Below are 18,829 nucleotides of genomic sequence, written 5' to 3' on the forward strand. Positions count from 1 at the left end.
CCGGGTACTTGGCACTGTGAGGCAGCAGAGATAACCACTGTGCCATCATCCTCAAATATAATTCAAAGAAACAAAGCGCCTGCACATTATAGGGTATAATTATTTATATAAATTCTTACCTCTGTAACTGATTAGTAGTTTCTGTAGCTTTTGATTTCTCCCTTTCATAGGAGAGTTCTACTTCTCGAAATTGCTGCTTGATCAAGTCCAAATTTAATGCTACATCTGCATGGCTTGACTTTTCCACTTGCAGCATATTTTCAACATCACGTATGCGCAACTAAATAAAAGAAATTATTTAAAATGGCTAAAAAATTGGGCCAACCATCATGGATACTAACATTTGATGAAGTCTAGTTTTTGATGAGCAGATGATCCATAAACATCATCCCAAGAAATAGCATTCCGCACAATATGATATATAATCATTTATCTAAACTCTTACCTCTAAAACAGAAAATAAAATTGCTTCCAGTCACTTCATAACAGGTGAATATTTCCTGCATGTGTAAAAGAGACACAGGGGATAACACTAGTCTTTACCAAAATGTAGAGCTCATGGTGGAAACTGGTTACCAATTCACTATGTCCAATCTGACTTCCGCTGAAATTCACAGATCAATAGTTCAAAATCTTTTGGTGGCTGTTTCCTAAACTAACCTTGGCTTGAAATTAAAAACCTTGCTAATATTTTCTAAATAAATGGAAGATGAAAACTGGTGCAGTAAAAATTGCTGATTCACTACAGGCCTGTTTCACGCCGCAGGCACAGATCAATTTCAACCCCGCTGTGTTTCTTAAATTTGCAGCATGTGCTACCTTTCAAAAAATTACCCAAGGATAAAATATATTGTGATAAATTAAACACAAATGAGCTTTTACAGCAAAAGTTCCAAGATTTGTCTGGCCTTACTGTTTTACAACCTACCATTTTCTCTACCAAACATTTCAATAGGCACAAGTGATCTATTGACAGCTGACTACTGGCTCTAACATTAACTATGCAGATAGTTACTTTCGGATGAAATATAGGGATGACTTTTCAATTTTGCCTCCAGTAAATATGTGAACTTATGCTGGGCACCACATTGATTAAATGCAAGGTGGAGATCTTTCTATTCAATGTGCCACAATATCCATAATATAGATCCAGACTCATCGTAGAGTGCGTTCAAGTCGAAGAAACGAGGGCCAAAGGATATGATCCACAAGACTGACAATTAAGCAATGTATAAAGGTAATTTAAACTCCAGATCACACCTTTAAAATTAGCATCCAAGGTACTAAGCAGCTTTGTCCAATGGATATTGACTACTTACAGAGATAACTACGGTGTACGGTGACACATGCATCCATTTTAGTCGCAAACGCTTTACACACCATACATGTACATATATTTCACAGACGTATGTGTTCTTTCATTTACCACACTGGGCCTAATAATATAACCAAGTGTTCAGAGTCAACAGACTGCAAAGGACCAGAATACATCCCCAGCCCCAGGTGAGGAAAGTCTGTCAAATATGAAGGGTCACTGTAATAGAATCATAGAATTTACCGTGCAGAAGGAGGCCATTCGGCCCATCAAGTCTACACCAGCCCTTGGAAAGAGCACTCTACCTAAGCCCACACCTCCACCCTATCTCCATCACCCAACAACCCCACCTAACTTTTGGACATAAAGGGGCAATTTAGCGTGACCAATCCACCTAACCCGCACATCTTTGGACTGTGGGAGGAAACCCACGCAAACACAGGGAGAACGTGTTAACTCCGCACAGACAGTCACCCAAGCCGGGAATCGAACCTGGGTCCCTGGCGCTGTGAAGCAACAGTGTTAACCACTGTGCCACCTTGCCGCCCCTGATTCTGGTAAAGATTGAAATCAGTATGTTTACACTCCAATATATCCCTCTTCTTTGGAAGAAAATTAGATTAAAGGCAACCTTCACTGAAACCAACATTCAGATATTTATACTTTGACAGTGATCCTTATGATGGCATATAGCCAAATACTGTACGTCCCAAAACCAAACAAAGGACTGTGGTGCACATAAAGTTATGTTTTTCAGAATATGTTTGAGACAAAATATGGCCATATAAAATTTTTGCATTATTGAATTTTACTAAATACTCAAAAATAATTTGTGACGGTATTTCAACAGACATATTTTATGAATCAAGGTTTTATATTGCTTTGATGAAACTATATTAATCTTTTAAAGATTCTTCTTAAGGTTTGTACCAGCTACATAAACAATTTTCCATTTTGTCCTGGATCTTAAACAATAAATTCAAGATAATATAGCTTTACCTGAATAACTTCAGAGTTAAATTTTGATTCCAGATGCGCAGCTCTTTCTGCCTCAATGTTTTCTTCCAATGTTTTCATTCTTTGTTGTGCTATCTTAAAAAACAAGCAATTGTCAAATTTATTAAATCAAGGGTTTCAAGCTATTAATATTCATAAATAATTCTATCTTTTCTCTCCCCTCCCCCCTTCTTCCCAGTGTAACAACAATAATTAATAATGGAATCAGAAAAAAAAGAAAAAAATACATGCAAATCGCAGCAGACACTCATTTTTGCCGATTCCCGATTGCTCTACTGCATTTGTGCCAAACATACGGATTACATCCAAAAACGGAACATATGCACAGCAGGGAGAGTAACATAGCATTGTGAATGTCTTTTCACTTTAGAAACTACAATGGTTCAGTAAAGGAGCCCAAAGCCATCTTCAAGAATAAGAATGGGCAGTAAAAGCTAGCTTAGTCAGTAATGCCCACATTCACAGACCAAATTATTTTTAAAGTCTTTTCTTAATTAATTTTTTTTCAATTTTGTATCTCTGTGGCAGCTTGCTGTGCACAAATTGACTGCTGTTTTTCTACGTTAGAACAGAGACTACATTTCAACAAGTATTTTGTTCACTGTAAAGTGCAGTTGTTGTGAAAGACACAATATAAATGTAAGGCTTTACTTCTTTTCAATGTAAAAGAGATATATTTCTCAACAAAATAGCAAAGTGTTTCCAAATAATGAGGTTAATCCTGCGGCACAAAATAAAAGGCTGATAGCAGGTTGCTTTCCAAGATTTGAGAACACGAACGTAAACGGATACTCAAGAACAGTACAGAGTGAATTCTCTATTAAGACATGTTTTCCCCATCGGTCTCTTCCTTTAATTCAGATGGGTGTTATACATTCCATGTCACCACTCAATCAGAAGATGCCAGATAGTCAGCAGGTCAGGCAGCATCTGTGGAGGGGGAACAGACCTAATGCTTCAGGTTGATGACCTTTCATCAAATCGGGGAAAATTTGGAGATGCAGGTTTTTAAGCAAGTACAGAGAGAGATTAACAGGGTAGGAGGGAAGAAAATAGGCTACAAAACTGTAGAGATTAAATGCAAACATGAGAGGGGAAACAGAAAGCAATTAAGGTGAATGACATAAAAGAGACAAACAGAAATCCCATTAGTCAGAAGAGCAGAACTTCTCCCAGGAATGTCTGCCTTGGAAAGTTCTACTCTCCTCCCCTCTAACTGGATTTCTGTTTATTTAATTTTACCTCTCCCATTTTTATTGCTTTCAATTTCTTTGCTCATATTTCATTCCATTCTATCACAGCCCTTTCAGTTTCTTCATGCCTGCTGCCTAATTTCTAACATTCTGTACTTGATTAAACCAGTTATATTTATAATATTTTCCCAGTTCTAAAAGGATCACAGACAGACCGGAGATATTGTTTCGCTCTCCGCCGTTGCTGCCCAAGTTGCTGAGTACAGTATTTTCAGCACTGTTTTTATTTCAGGTTTCCAGAATCTGCAGTATTTTGTCTTGCTTTCTTTTGACATCCTAGTTAACTTTGCTCCCTCGGGGCAGCATGGTGGCCTAGTGGTTAGCACAACCGCCTCAGGGCGCTGAGGTCCCAGGTTCGATCCCGGCTCTGGGTCACTGTCTGTGTGGAGTTTGCACATTCTCCCCGTGTCTGCGTGGGTTTCGCCCCCACAACCCAAAAATGTGCAGAGTAGGTGGATTGGCCACGCTAAATTGCCCCTTAATTGGAAAAAATAATTGGGTAATCTAAATTTTTTTTTAAATTTTTGCTCCCTCAACCACACCATCAAAACAGATGGACTGTTAGCACAGTAGTTAGCACTGTCGGTTCACAGCGCAAGGGTCCCAGGTTAGATTCCCGGCTTGGGTCACTCTCTGTGCGGAGTCTGCATGTTTTCCCCGTGTCTGTGTGGGTTTCCTCCACAGGTCTCGAAAGACGCGCTGTTAGGTGAATTGGGCATTCTGAATTCTCCCTCAGTGGACCCGAACAGGCGCCGGAATGTGGCGACTCGGGGCTTTTCACACTAACTTCATTGCAGTGTTAATGTAAGTCTGCTTGAGACACTAATAAAGATTATTATTATTATAAGATGTTAGCTGCTGTGTTTGCCTTTAAAGAAAAGCAGTCAGTCCATTCAGAATAATTGAGAAATGTGATAAAGTGTTGTTAGAGTATTAGACTTGTTCTTTTTCAATTACTATGAGGAAGATTTATCTATAGTTCTCATTTGTCATGAACTTTAGCAAGTTAGTATAATGGGGGCCAGTTTAGCCAGACAATGGGGGCCAGTTTAGCCAAGGTAGCTGGACAGCACAGCAAGGCCAACAGCGTGGGTTCAATTCCCGTACTGGCGGAGGTTATGCATGAAGGCGCCGCCTTCTCAACCTTGTCCCTCGCCTGAGGTGCAGTGACCCTCAAAGGGGGAGAGCAGTTTATGGTCATCTGGGACTATGGCGACTTTATGTACTTACAGATACGAAAACAGAAACAAACAAGGCTGTTTCGCACAGGGCTAAATCGCTGGCTTTGAAAGCAGACCAAGGCAGGCCAGCAGCACGGTTCAATTCCTGTACCATCCTCCCCGGACAGGGGCCGGAATGTGGCGACTAGGGGCTTTTCACAGTAACTTCATTTGAAGCCTACTTGTGACAATAAGCGATTTTCATTTCATTTTCATTTCATATTTTCACAGAAATGCTGGTCTGACAGCATCTGTGAAGAGGCAACGGAGCTAATAAAAACCTAAGAACTAGGAGCAGGAGTAGGCCATCTGGCCCCTCAAGCCTGCTCTGCCATTCAATGAGATCATGGCTGACCTTTTGTGGACTCAGCTCCACTTTCTCGCCTGAACACCATAAGCCTTAATCCCTTTATTCTTCAAAAAACGATCTATCTTTATCTTGAAAACATTTAATAAAGGAGCCTCAACTGCTTCACTGGGCAGGGAATTCCATAGATTTACAACCCTTTGGGTGAAGAAGTTCCTCCTAAACTCAGTCCTAAATCTACTTCCCCTTATTTTGAGGCTATGCCCCCTAGTTCTGCTTTCACCCGCCAGTGGAAACAACCTCCCCGCATCTATCCTATCTATTCCCACCCGCTAGTGGAAACAACTTCGCTGCATCTATCCTATTTATTCCCTTCATAATTGTATATGTTTCTAGAAGATCTCCCCGCATCCTTCTAAATTCGAATAGGTTTCCAGTCTGGATGACCTGCTGAGATTGTCCAGCATTTTCTGTTTTTGTTTCAGGTTCCAGCATCCGCAGTCATTTGCTTTTATCTTAGTAAAGATACAACTTTCAGGAAAATGAGAGTATAGGATCAGTTTTGCACAGGTGTGGTAGAAGAGGATCACTGAGAAATTTTGAGGGCATGCAACTTTGGATCCAAAGTGGAATATCTCCTTAGTGGGTAAGAGACTAGAAGCTGTGAAGGAGCACCAGGATTTAGTGTCGGTGTGAACACATCACAAAAAGCTAGTGCACAGGTACAAAATTAACATTGAAAAGGCTAATGGAATATTGGCCTTGAGTTTACATGCTGCCCTGTCCCCGGAAAAGAAGAAACTGGGATTAGACAAGTAAACCTTCCCTCTTTATATTATTCTTTAAATCCACTTGCTCCTCTTCTACTACCTACAACAAATCTCACCTATGGCTGGGCTGAGGAAAAGCACAAAAGATGTTCTGTTGGCATTGCTGTCAGTAACAGAACATCTTTCCATTTGACACCAAGATTACTGCCAAACGCAAGATCACTTTGGTGAGAAAACTTACAAAAACTCTTCAAAGTTTTAAGTCAAAAATGTTTAAGCAGGTTTTATTATCGGATGTTACACTGCACTTAGGAGTGCATGTGCAATATCATTGTTAACAATGCAGGGGTACGGGATGGAACCTGATTCTGCTGCATGATCACAGAATTGTTACAGCGCAGGAGGCATCCACTTGGCCCATTGTGTCTGCACCAGCTCTCTGAATGAGCAACTCACCTAGTGCGTACCCCTACCTCCTCTTCACAACCCTGCACACTCCTCCTTTTCAGATAACAATCAAATTCTCTCTTCAAAGCATTGAGCCTACCTCCACCACTCTCAGGCAGCACATTCTCGATCCTAACCACTCACTGCGTTGAAAGGTTTCTCATATTGCCAATGACCTTAAATCTGTACATTCATTCTCGATCCTTCCACTAAGAAGAACAGCTTTCTCGATCTACTGTCTAGATGCACCATGATTTTAAATACCTTACAATAACAATAGGTCTTAATTAGAGTAAGCAAACCATTTTGTTCCATCTTCAGCCAGCCAACGGACAGATAGAACAATGCTTTCTCCTTGAAGAACAGGTAACTTCAATAAGAAATGTATCCTAAAGTTAATTATCAATTTGGCTTCAATCAGTTGTAAATTACAAAACATGGTTTCTTTTTAAACACAAGTTTGAATGCCAAGAGCAAAGGCCTGAGATAGCCAATTACCTCCAGCTCCTTTTTCAATCGCTCCTCTCGGTCACTACTATACTCAAGTTCGTTTGTTCGTCGTCGCAGTGCATCCATGAGATTTTGGCGCTCAGTTTCTAGCTCGTTTAATCGCTTTTGCAGTTCGACAAATGTTTGTTCCTGGCCCTTTAATGAAAATAAGATTAATAAGAGTCAGCAATTTAAATGGCAATTTCCACTAACAAGAGTGATTTTCTTCAAAGTTCATATCACAAACTTATGAGGTAAAACAGACACATGTTATAATTGGATCTAGACTGGTGTTAAGATATTTGGTTTGGTCACTCAGTTATTACATGTTTGTGATGGATGCAGTGCAGCACTCCATGGTGAGATCAACATGTAGAAGCCTCTTAGATTCAATATAAAAAGGCCCACAAATCTCAGTGCCGTGTTTATTTGTTGACCATGTATATAAATGGGAGCCAAAGATGTACAGATGGAAATGGAAACCTGGGAAGGTGGCGCATAGAGGAGATGCTGTATTTGCAGCGAGGATAACAATTAGTAAATTGAGGACGGGAAGTAGAATTGTGAGAAGTCATTACATAATTATTGTGTGACATATTCTATGCACTGTAAACGAGAGTCTTCATACACATCTTGATCCAAGTTTCTGCTCCTTTGCATCTCTCTCAGATAGAACATAGAACATTACAGCGCAGTTCAGGCCCTTCGGCCCTCGATGTTGCGCCGTCCGTGAAACCCCTCTAAAGCCCATCTACACTATTCCCTTATCGTCCATGTGTCTATCCAATGACCATTTGAATGAGTTTAGTGTTGGTGAGTCCACTACTGTTGCAGGCAGGGCATTCCACACCCGTACTACTCTCTTAAAGAACCTACCTCTGACATCTGTCCTACATATATCTCCCCTCAATTTAAAGCTATGTCCCCTCGTGCTAGACATCACCATCCGAGGAAAAAGGCTCTGTCCACCCTATCTAATCCTCTGATCATCTTGTATGCCTCAATTAAGTCACCTCTTAACCTTCTTCTCTCTAATGAAAACAGCCTCAAGTCCTTCAGCCTTTCCTCAGAAGTTCTTCCCTCCATACCAGGCAACATCCTGGTAAATCTCCACTGTACCCTTTCCAATGCTTCCACATCCTTCCGATAATGCGGCGACCGAGAACTGCACGCAATACTCCAAATGCGGCCACACCAGAGTTTTGCACAACTGCAACATGACCTCATGGCTCCGAAACTCAATTCCTCTACCAATAAAAGCTAACACACCGTACGCCTTCTTAACAACCCTCGCAACCTGGGTGGCAACTTTCAGGGATATATGTACATGGACACCGAGATCTCTCTGCTCATCCACACTACCAAGAATCTTACCATTAGCCCAGTACTCTGTCTTCCTGTTATTCCTTCCAAAATGAATCACCTCACACTTTTTGGCATTAAACTCCATTTGCCACCTGTCAGACCAGCTCTGCAGCTTATCTATGTCCCTCTGTAACTTGTAACATCCTTCTGCACTGTCCACAACTCCACTGACTTTAGTGTCATCTGCAAATTTACTCACCCATCCTTCTACACCCTCCTCCAGGTCATTTATAAAAATGGCAAACAGCAGTGGCCCCAAAACAGATCCTTGTGGTACACCACTAGTAACTGGACTCCAGTCTGAACATTTCCCATCAACCACCACCCTTTGTCTTCTTCCAGCTAGCCAATTTCTGATCCAAACTGCTAAATCACCCTGAATCCCATGCCTCCGTATTTTCTGCAATAGCCTACTGTGGGGAACCTTATCAAACACTTTACTGAAATCCATATACACCACATCAACTGCTTTACCCTCATCCACCTGTTTGGTCACCTTCTCAAAAGAACTCAATAAGGTTTGTGAGGCACGACCTACCCTTCACAAAATCTCTGATCAAATTATTCCTTTCCAGATGATTATACATCCGATCTCTTATAAACCTTTCCAAGACTTTGCCCACAACAGAAGTAAGGCTCACTGGTCTATAGTTACCGGGGTTGTCTCTACTCCCCTTCGTGAACAAGGGGACAACGTTTGCTATCCTCCAGTCTTCTGCCACTATTCCTGTAGACAAAGATGACTTAAAGATCAAAGCCAAAGGCTCAGCAATCTCCTCCCTAGCTTCCCAGAGAATCCTAGGATCAATCCCATCCAGCCCAGGAGACTTATCTATTTTAACACTTTCCAGAATCGCTAACACCTCCTCCTTATGAACCTCAAGTCCTTCTAGTCTAGTAGCCTGTATCTCAGTATTCTCCTCGACAACATTGTCTTTTTCCTGTGTGAATACTGACGAAAAATACTCATTTAGCACCTCTCCTATCTCCTCGGACTCCACGCACAACTTCCCACTACTGTCCTTGACTGGCCCTACTCTTACCCTAGTCATTCTTTTATTCCTGACATATCTATAGAAAGCTTTAGGGTTATCCTTGATCCTACCTGCCAAAGACTTCCCATGTCCCCTCCTGGCTCTTCTTAGCTCTCTATTTAGATCCTTCCTAGCTAACTTGTAACTCTCAAGCGCCCTAACTGAACCTTCACGTCTCATCGTTACACAAGCCTCCTTCTTCTTAGATTTAGAATTTAGAATTTAGAACAGTACAGCACAGAACAGGCCCTTCGGCCCTCAATGTTGTGCCGAGCAATGCTCACCCTACTCAAACTCACATATCCACCCTATACCCGCAACCCAACAACTTCCCCTTAACCTTACTTTTTAGGACACTACGGGCAATTTAGCATGGCCAATCCACCTAACCCGCACATCTTTGGACTGTGGGAGGAAACCGGAGCACCCGGAGGAAACCCACGCACACACGGGGAGGACGTGCAGACTCCGCACAGACAGTGACCCAGCTGGGAACTGAACCTGGGACCCTGGAGCTGTGAAGCATTGATGCTAACCACTATGCTACCATGCTGCCCCTTCTTGACAAGTGTTTCAACTGCTTTAGTAAACCATGGTGCCCTCGCTCGACCACTTCCTCCCTGCCTGACAGGTACATACTTATCAAGGGCACGCAGTAGCCGTTCCTTGAACATGCTCCACATTTCCATTGTGCCCATCCCCTGCAGTTTTCCTCTCTATCCGATGCATCCTAAGTCTTGCCTCATCGCATCATAATTGCCTTTCCCCCAGATATGACTCTTGCCCTGCGGTATATACCTATCCCTTTCATCACTAAAGTAAACGTAATCGAATTGTGGTCACTATCACCAAAGTGCTCACCTACCTCCAAATCTAACACCTGTCCTGGTTCATTACCCAGTACCAAATCCAATACGGCCTCGCCTCTCATTGGCCTCTCTACATACTGCGTCAGGAAACCCTCCTGCACACATTGGACAAAAACGGATCCCATCTAAAATACTCGAACTATAGTGTTTCCAGTCAATATTTGGAAAGTTAAAGTCCCCCATAACAACTACCCTGTTACTTTCGCTCCTATCCAGAATCATCTTTGCAATCCTTTCCTCTACATCTCTGAACTTTTTGGAGGCCTATAGAAAACCCCTAACAGGGTGACCTCTCCTTTCCTGTTTCTAACCTCAGCCCATACTACCTCAGTAGATGAGTCCTCATCAAATGTACTTTCTGCCACCGTAATACTGTCCTTGACTAACAATGCCACCCCACCCCCTCTCTTACCACCTTCCCTGAGCTTACTGAAATATCTAAACCCTGGCACCTGCAACAACCATTCCTCTCCCTGCTCTATCTATGTCTCCCAAATGGCCACAACATCGAAGTCCCAGGTACCAACCCATGCCGCAAGTTCACCCACCTTATTCTGGATGCTCCTGTCATTGAAGTAGACGCACTTTAAACCACCTTCCTTCCTGCCGATACACTCCTGCAACTTTGAAACCTTACTCATGACCTCACTACTCTCAGCCTCTTGTATACTGGAGCTACAATTCAGGTTCCCAATCCCCTGAACTAGTTTAAACCCTCCCGAAGAGCATTAGCAAATTTCCCCCCCCCCAGGATATTAGTACCCTTCTGGTCCAGGTATAGACCATCCCGTTTGTAGAGGTCCCACCTACCCCAGAATGAGCCCCAATTATCCAGGAATCTAAAACCCTCCCTCCTGCACCATCCCTGCAGCCACGTGTTCAACTGTTCTCTTTCCATATTCCTCGACTCGCTAGCACGTGGCACGGGTAACAACCCAGAGATAATAACTCTGTTTGTCCTGGATCTAAGTTTCCACCCTAGCTCCCTGAATTCCTGCCTTACATCCCTATCCCTTTTCATACCTATGTCGTTGGTACCTATGTGGACCACGACTTGGGGCTGCTCCCCCTCCCCCTTAAGGATCCCGAAAACACGATCCGAGACATCGGATGGACATCATTCCCGCGATAAGGTATGGTTCAAACACTGTATCGAGGCCGCTCTATAATCAACCATCACAGGCTACGTGAATGTGTTGTTCATCTTCACCTTACCTCCAGTAAAGCAACTGACCGCTGCTTGGTACCTCCAACACAATGACAGAGCAGAATTTATCACCACCTGGGAAATTACAGACTCAAACCATTTCACGTAGCTTTCTTATCTTTACTAATTATACATTTCTGCCCATTAAAACAGATTTTGCATATTAATGATACTAAGAATTAAAAGGGCTAGAGTTAATGGAGTACCTGAAACAGCGTCAGCGATTGCATAGTCTTGTTTTACTTTTTAAAAGCCATTGTGTGCATGAAAAGGGAACTACAAAAATGTGCTAAGGAATAAGTATAGTAAAATATATTGTAATGTATGTTGTAGAGGTGACTTCATACAGCTTGAGTGGCTATAGTTATTTGGACAGGAACTACGAGGCTGCCTTGGACTCCCATTGTGGTGTTAATGCAAGACTACTTGTGACAATAATGAAGAATATCATCTGAGCTAGTAATATGTAGTAGCAACAGATTTCCTGTACAAAATGCTGGTACTAACTTGTCCAGGGTTAGGCAATTCACTATGCAAAATACTGCTGGAACCAATCGTACAGAAAGATTACACATTGTCCTTCTACCAATGCACCTTCATTTTGCACTGAATATAAATTTCTACAGACAATTACTAAAAAAAATCTTAGCATTTAAGGTATGATCATTTGATTTGTACTCAACATTTTAAGTTCATGCCACAGTGCTTTGCGGTAGTCTGTATTAGATGATTTTATTCCAAATGTAAAACCCTACAGCTCCTTTTGATGCAGTCCGCTTAGACAAAATGGAGAGAAGTACAGGGTAAAGAACTCTACCCGCAGGAAAGCCATTAGTGCCTTGGCAACAGCTCATAATAGCCATGTACAGCTATCCTTGATTTCCTGTTATTAAAGTAATTTTCAATATAATTCATCTCATCTCCCTTTATCTTCTCTTCACCAGTATTCCTTATTTGATGAAAGGTACCAGATGAAGTGGCCACTGAAACAGATGCTGCTTAATCCATCAACTCAGTTAACATCGAATTTCACAAAAATAGCTACTCCGTGCCCTAATGTTCTAAATGCACACTATTACTTGTTCATAGAATCTCTACAGTGGAGGCCATTCAGCCCATCAAGTGCTACCGACCCTCTGAAAGAGCACCCCACCCAAGCCGACTTCCCCACCCTATCCCAATAACCACTTAACTTAACCTACATATCCCTGGACACTAATGGGCAATTTAGCATGACCAATCCACCTGACCTGCACACCTTTGGACTATTGATCACATATATTCTGCAAAGGATATATAGTGCATTAGAACTGCAAATCTCAGAGTTCCTCTGCCTATTATTTCAAGTAAAACTCTATTTTATTTGAGATCTGTTAAATCCAGATTTTCTCCCAGGCCACACCAAAGACAAATTCCGATTGAGATCAATAGAATCATTTGCTCCTCATAATCAGCAACATCACTGAAGCATCAAGTCATGAGGACTATGGAAAGGGAAGATAGATGAGGTGCTTCACTTTGCTAATTAAGGATATTAAAGACTCAAAAATTCTCACTCTTTTTCCAAATAAGCAATGGTAGGGCACTTTCAGCCAAATGTACTTCCCCAACTTTGCTTTACCTTCAGCAATGGTCAACACATGGGCTTGTAACTTCCTGAATTGCGACTTAAGTCGCAGGTGCACCACATATGCGCAGCACGACGGTCTGGTTAAACTTTGGTTTGTCATGAGGATGTTAATTTCATTAAAAGGAGCGCTAATGGATAGAATGTGGTGATCAGTCACTAACGGATATGATTGACCACCTATGATACTCAGTGTTACTGGTCACAGGCTCTGTGGGTCCTTGCGTGGCTGGTGAGCCCAATCCTGGAGCCGCATCTTCAATCACTCACTTGGCAGGATTTTCCAAAAGGTGGGATGAACCCTTGGACTCTAGGTCGCGGGTATTCCTTTATCAGGCTCCTTTTCCTGGCCTTCCTCATGCCCTCGGATATTCTCAAATCAATCAGGAGGTTTCTCCAAGTAGATCTCTTCTGAGCAAAGGTCGCCCCGGCATTGACTTCTGTGTTCCATTTCTTGAGGTACATCTTCAAGGTGTCTTAGAAGAGCTTCCTTTAACCTCCTCTTGTTCAGGATCCTTCCTTGAGCTGGGTGAAGAAGATTTGCTTTAGCTGTCAGGAGTCTTGCATCCTAAGCATATGGGCGGCCCAGCGGAGTTGGTTACAGATAATCATGGCCTCAATTCTGCTGCTATTGACTCCTTCAAGGACACTAACGTTAGCACGCCTGTCCTCCCAGCTGATTCAGAACTAAAGACATTTGGATTTTGCAATGTATTTTAAGCGGAGTTCTTTACAAATCTCCCTGATGTAATGGTCATCCTTAGAAGCCTCAGTGATTACTTCAAATCGGTTACAAAGTTTAATGCCTTAGTTGACATATACAAGCCTTCGGTAAGCTAATGTGAAACATCTGTCTGACAGGTATTGCAGAGAATCAATTACCCACCGCGAAGAGTGTACTGCCAAAGGACATCCCAAAATGATGTCAGAGGAGGAGTGTGCATTTCAGCAGCTGTTGCGCTGGTAAATTAACAATTAGCAAAACCCTTCCCTTCCCCCCCCCCCCCCCCCCCGCCCCTTCCCTCCCGCTCCATTACAAATAGACAGAACCGTTTTGTTTAAGTGAGAAAATATAGTTTATTGAAAAAAATTTGTAAAAGTTGAGATAGTTTTATTTTATGTCATTGTTCTGCTGATAAACCTAAACATTAAATTAAATGTTAACTGGTTTCAAAGTTTTGTATTTATAAAATAATTGTTAATAAATATTTTACATTAAAAGCTTTACAAGCTTCTACAAATGTCTTACCGAAACATCAGAACACAACATTTAATTGAGATCATTATAAATGAAGATAATTGAAGTAAATTAGGCAGAAACATATTTAACACGGGTAACACGATGGCACACTAGTTAACACTGTTGCTTCAACACCATTTGGACCTTGGTCGACTGTGTGGTGTATGTATTCTCCCCGTGTCTGCATGCATTTCCTAGAAGCATGCAAAAGAATTCCTACAGTGCAGGAAGCCATTCAGCCCATCAAGTCTGGACCGACCCTCTGAAAGTGTACCTTCCCTGAATCCACTCCCCCACCCTATCCCCGGAACCTAACCTGTATATCCCTGGACATTAAGGGGCAACTTAGCTTGGCCAATCCACCTAACCAACATCTTTGGACTGTGGGATGAAAGGTGGATTTCCACCTGGAGGAAACCCATGCAGACACGGGGAGAATACGCAAGCTCCACACAGTCACCCGAGGCCAGAAGTGAACCCGGATCCCAGATGCTGAGAGGAAGCAGTGCTAACCACTGTGCACCCACAGTCCTGCTCCATTGCCCCTAAATTGGAAAAAAATTGGGTACTCTAAATTTATTTTTAAAAAGTTGCCCGTTTTCAATCTAAATCTGCTGTTTATATGCCTGCCCTGAATGTGTTCCGAAGCTGGCTGCATCAAAAGGTGGCGGGAGCTGCACTCCTCCTCCGCAGACCGTCACGCTGGAGGCCCCAGGCCGCAGAGAAAGGAAGGTTCAACACATCAGAGCGCAGGTAAGCACACACGTTTCTCTTTTAAAATCGGCGGCCCGTGGCTTCCCACTGCCTGCAGGAAGTTACGCCCCAATGATTCTTATTCTAGTCCAGAAAGGCAGAAAAACTATAGCCTATATGTAAACACTTTTATTAGCTTTATTTACAGAAATACCCAATGCAAATATGCGCCTCATAATTCACAGCTCAGTTTCAGTCTGTTTTTGTTTATAGGAGCACAAGTGAATTCCCAGTTAATGTCCACCTTCTGCAGATGATTAAACACAATTTGTATACAATTAGTGTCACTAAGTTCTTAAAAGGACACCTAGTTCCTGCTCAATCTTTAGCAGAATACCTCAACAATTTGGGCACAAAGCCAAATATAGCCACATGGTAAACACCATAATTACATCGCTAACATTATGTAACAAGTTATTTTCAGTTGACATTATTTAACAATGCAAATTTACTGGAGCTAATGTAAAATTACTAGTAAATGATAACAAGTGACTTAAGAATATCTTAAAATCTCAATGTACAGTTGACTTAAACTGCATGTCAATGGGGAATAACAGCTGACCATTTCGAAACAAAGTAATGCCCTATTTGCAATGATTTCACATTGCTCAGGACACAGATCTAAACTGCTTATATAACAATCGCATTTCATGTAAAGTGACTATAATTGCACAGATGTACTCTTGGAAACGTGCAGTGGATAAAATCACCCTGCACAGCTGCACAAAGTTATGTTTCACCTGTCCAAATGTCTACCGGAACCCTTCCAATATTTCTCAACTTGTCTTCCTTCATCGTTTTCCAATATCATCATCCATGGAGAGATGGAGATTAAAATTAAATTGAAGCATAAAAAGGGTCAACCGATAAAATTTATGGGCAAAATATCATGAGGAACAAAGAAAGCGTAATGGGGAAAATGAAAACGGAAATTAGAAAAACAAAAGGAAACAGGTTACGTTTTAGAAGTATAAAAATACAAACAAAGGGGTTAGGAGTACTCAGATCCTATATGGCAATGTCATTAAATATTTTTCATCAGTTTTCACAAATGATGCTGGAAGTGAGGGTGCAGGTTTACAAAGAGGATATGGAATAAATGTAGAGATTGTTGCAGAAAACGAATTGAATCTGAAAAATTAGGATTCGAGGACGAAACATCAGCGGGCTCAGCTGACATGCATCATAAGCTGCTGAAAGAACTCAAAGGAGATGGAGGCGGCTCTGGGCAATGTTTTACAATCCTCCTTAAAATCAGATCATGAGACTGGAGTGTAGCTTAGTAATTGTAACATTGGTGTTCAAAGGAGGGAGAAGGATAATCTGGGTAACTGCAAAACAGTTGGGTCTAATAAGAGTGGTGTCAACATTCTTAGGACTCATCCATCAAGATCAAATCAGCGAATGTTTAGAAATACTTACGCTAATCAATGATAACCAAGTTTTGTCAAAGCAAAATTGTGCTCAAAAAGTCAACATTTTTGAAATAGCAACTGATTGTATGGGATAAAGGAATGCAATGGCTGTGACGTATACAAATTTTCAGAAGATATTTGATAAAGGGTCTCAAGGAGGCTAATTGCAAGAATTCAGACTTAGTGTATAAAAGGAAATGTAGCAACAGAGTCATAGTCATACAGCGCAGAACAGGCCCTACGAGTCTGCACTGATATTAACTACTCCTAATCGCGGGTTAATCCCACTGAACAGCACTTGTCCCGTATCCTTGAATGTGAGATTGTTTCAGGCGGTCAGCCAAGTGTTTTTTACAGGCTGTAAGGTTTCCAGCCTCCACTACCTTCCCAGGCCACGCATCCAGATTCTCCCCACCCTCACGTGAATTTTTTTTCTCAAATCCCCTTGGAATCTCCTGCTCCTCACCCTAAAATTACACTCCCTTGTGACGGACCACTCGACCAAGGGAAACAGCTGCCTCAAACCTCTCAATCGTAACCTCCCCTCAGCTTTCTCTGCTCTAAAGAAAACTATCCCAGCCTATACAGTTTCTCCTTATATGGACTGCATATTGGTTGATTGGACAGGAAACAAAAAGTTCTGTAAATGGGTGTTGTTCTTTGCAAATGAAGCTGAGGTGCCTATTTTTGTTATACGTTCAGAATATATAGGATTTTGACTAGAATATAATATTAGTGTCACAAGTAGGCTCATATTAACACTACAATGAAGTTACTGTGAAAATGGAGCACAATCTTGAAATTTACTGACAATACAGAGGTAAGGGGCTTGGCAAAAAGCATGGAGGATAATAAAAGACTTCATGAAGGTTGGCTGGCCAACAGGCAGGATTATTAGGTGAAAGAAGCAATTTAATTTAGATAACTGTGATGTTACTAATTTAGGGAGAAAAGTCAAAAAAGGAGACAAGATGTGCAATGGAAAGATGCTGAAGTGCATGAGTGGCAGGGACTCCTCAAAGATCAAATTCACAACTCCATGAAAGAGCAGATAGGTTAAGCCCCCCACGATAAGCATTTCGGATTTTACAAAAATGGGCATAAAGCATACAAGTGTACCCAGTAATATTGAGTTAGCACAACGCATTGGTAGCGTGTAGTTTTGACCACCCAGTTACAGAAAGGGCATTAAAGCCAGAGAAAAGAGTCAGTGAAGATTCACTATGATGTTAGCAGAGACGGAATGACAGGTATGAGCAGAATCCTGGGACACTGGAGCAGGAAAGGCGAAGACCTTTTACAAAGTGTTTCTACAGAGTAAATGGAAAATGGCTATTTTGACTGGTTGAGGAGTCGGCAACAAATTATCAGCAAGAAAGGCACTAAAATAAATTCCTTCATGCAGTGGATTGTTGGGAATATGGAATGATTTGCCACAGGGAGTGGTTCAAACAAAGGCCATTGGGCATTTTAGGAAAAGTTAAATAAATAGTTGAGGCTGAGGAAGATACAGGATTATAGAGAGAGTAGGTGATAAAGGAAATCGTTTCTAATTATTCTAGCACATGGGTCAAATGCTCTTTCTGCTGTAAATTTCTATGGTCTGCATTTGACTCTGTAAATATCTTAGATGCAAGAGCTTGCCAATAATCACACAAACAAAATTCAGGTCAGTAACCTTTCATCAGTTAAGCATGCTAGTTTTGGACCAATCAGCTAGAAGAATGCAAGATCACATGAATGGGAACAGGAGTTGGCCATTTGACTCCTCAAGCTTGCTCTGTCATTCCATACCATCATGGCTAATTGGATTGTGCCCTTAATTCCACTTTGCTGATTGTTCCCCAGATCAAAATTCTGCCCAACGCAGTCTTGAACATATTCAATAGCCCAGTCTCCAGCTCACTGGGGGAAAGAGAATTCCAAACGCCAACAACCTTCAGAAGAAATTCCTCCTCATCTCCATCTTATATGGGAAACCCCTTATTTTGAAACTGCCCAAAAAGAAAATGCTATGAAAGCTATCTCATAAACACCAACTTACATGCAAATGAAGGGTAGCAGCTGAGTTGCCAAAATTCAAATCCAAGTTTAAATAGGCACAATAATGCTCTCCTTAGTTGCTCAGTGAGCCATTTGGTCTTTTCAGAACAAGCAAATTTTATCAACAAGTCTGCTGGGAGGTATAACCTTAAAGTTACAGCTCGGCCATTCAGGAGTGATGTCACAACGCATTTCCTCACACAAAGATTAGTGGAAAACTGATACTCTCTCTCCAAAATATTGCTGAGGTTGGAGAATCAATTGAAAACATCAAGACAGATGGATAGATTTTTGTTCAGGGTATTAAGGATTGCAGAATCAAGGCAGGTAGATGGAGTTCAGACCCAGATGAGCTGTGATCTAAATGACTGGTGGAACAAGCTCGAGGGGGTGTATGGTCTTCTCCTATTCCTCGGCTCCTAACTTAACCAACAGCAGCCCTTCAGACTATCAAAACT

General features: G+C 41.7%; 1 protein-coding gene across 2 annotated transcripts in view; it reads right to left on the bottom strand.

The window, feature by feature from the left end:
* LOC119970052 (coiled-coil domain-containing protein 171-like) overlaps positions 1–18,829 on the bottom strand; it is a 282,328-nt gene that overhangs the window by 235,709 nt on the left and 27,790 nt on the right. For both annotated transcript variants that reach the window (XM_038804011.1, XM_038804010.1), the window contains exons 6-8: positions 6,828–6,974; positions 2,315–2,407; positions 120–280 (exon numbers count right to left, since the gene is read on the bottom strand). In XM_038804011.1, coding sequence (XP_038659939.1) covers positions 120–280; positions 2,315–2,407; positions 6,828–6,974 — 401 coding nt within the window. The remainder of the gene's footprint in view (positions 1–119; positions 281–2,314; positions 2,408–6,827; positions 6,975–18,829) is intronic.

This window comes from Scyliorhinus canicula, chromosome 8, assembly GCF_902713615.1.
Source record: "Scyliorhinus canicula chromosome 8, sScyCan1.1, whole genome shotgun sequence".
Classification (NCBI taxonomy): Eukaryota; Metazoa; Chordata; class Chondrichthyes; order Carcharhiniformes; family Scyliorhinidae; genus Scyliorhinus; species Scyliorhinus canicula.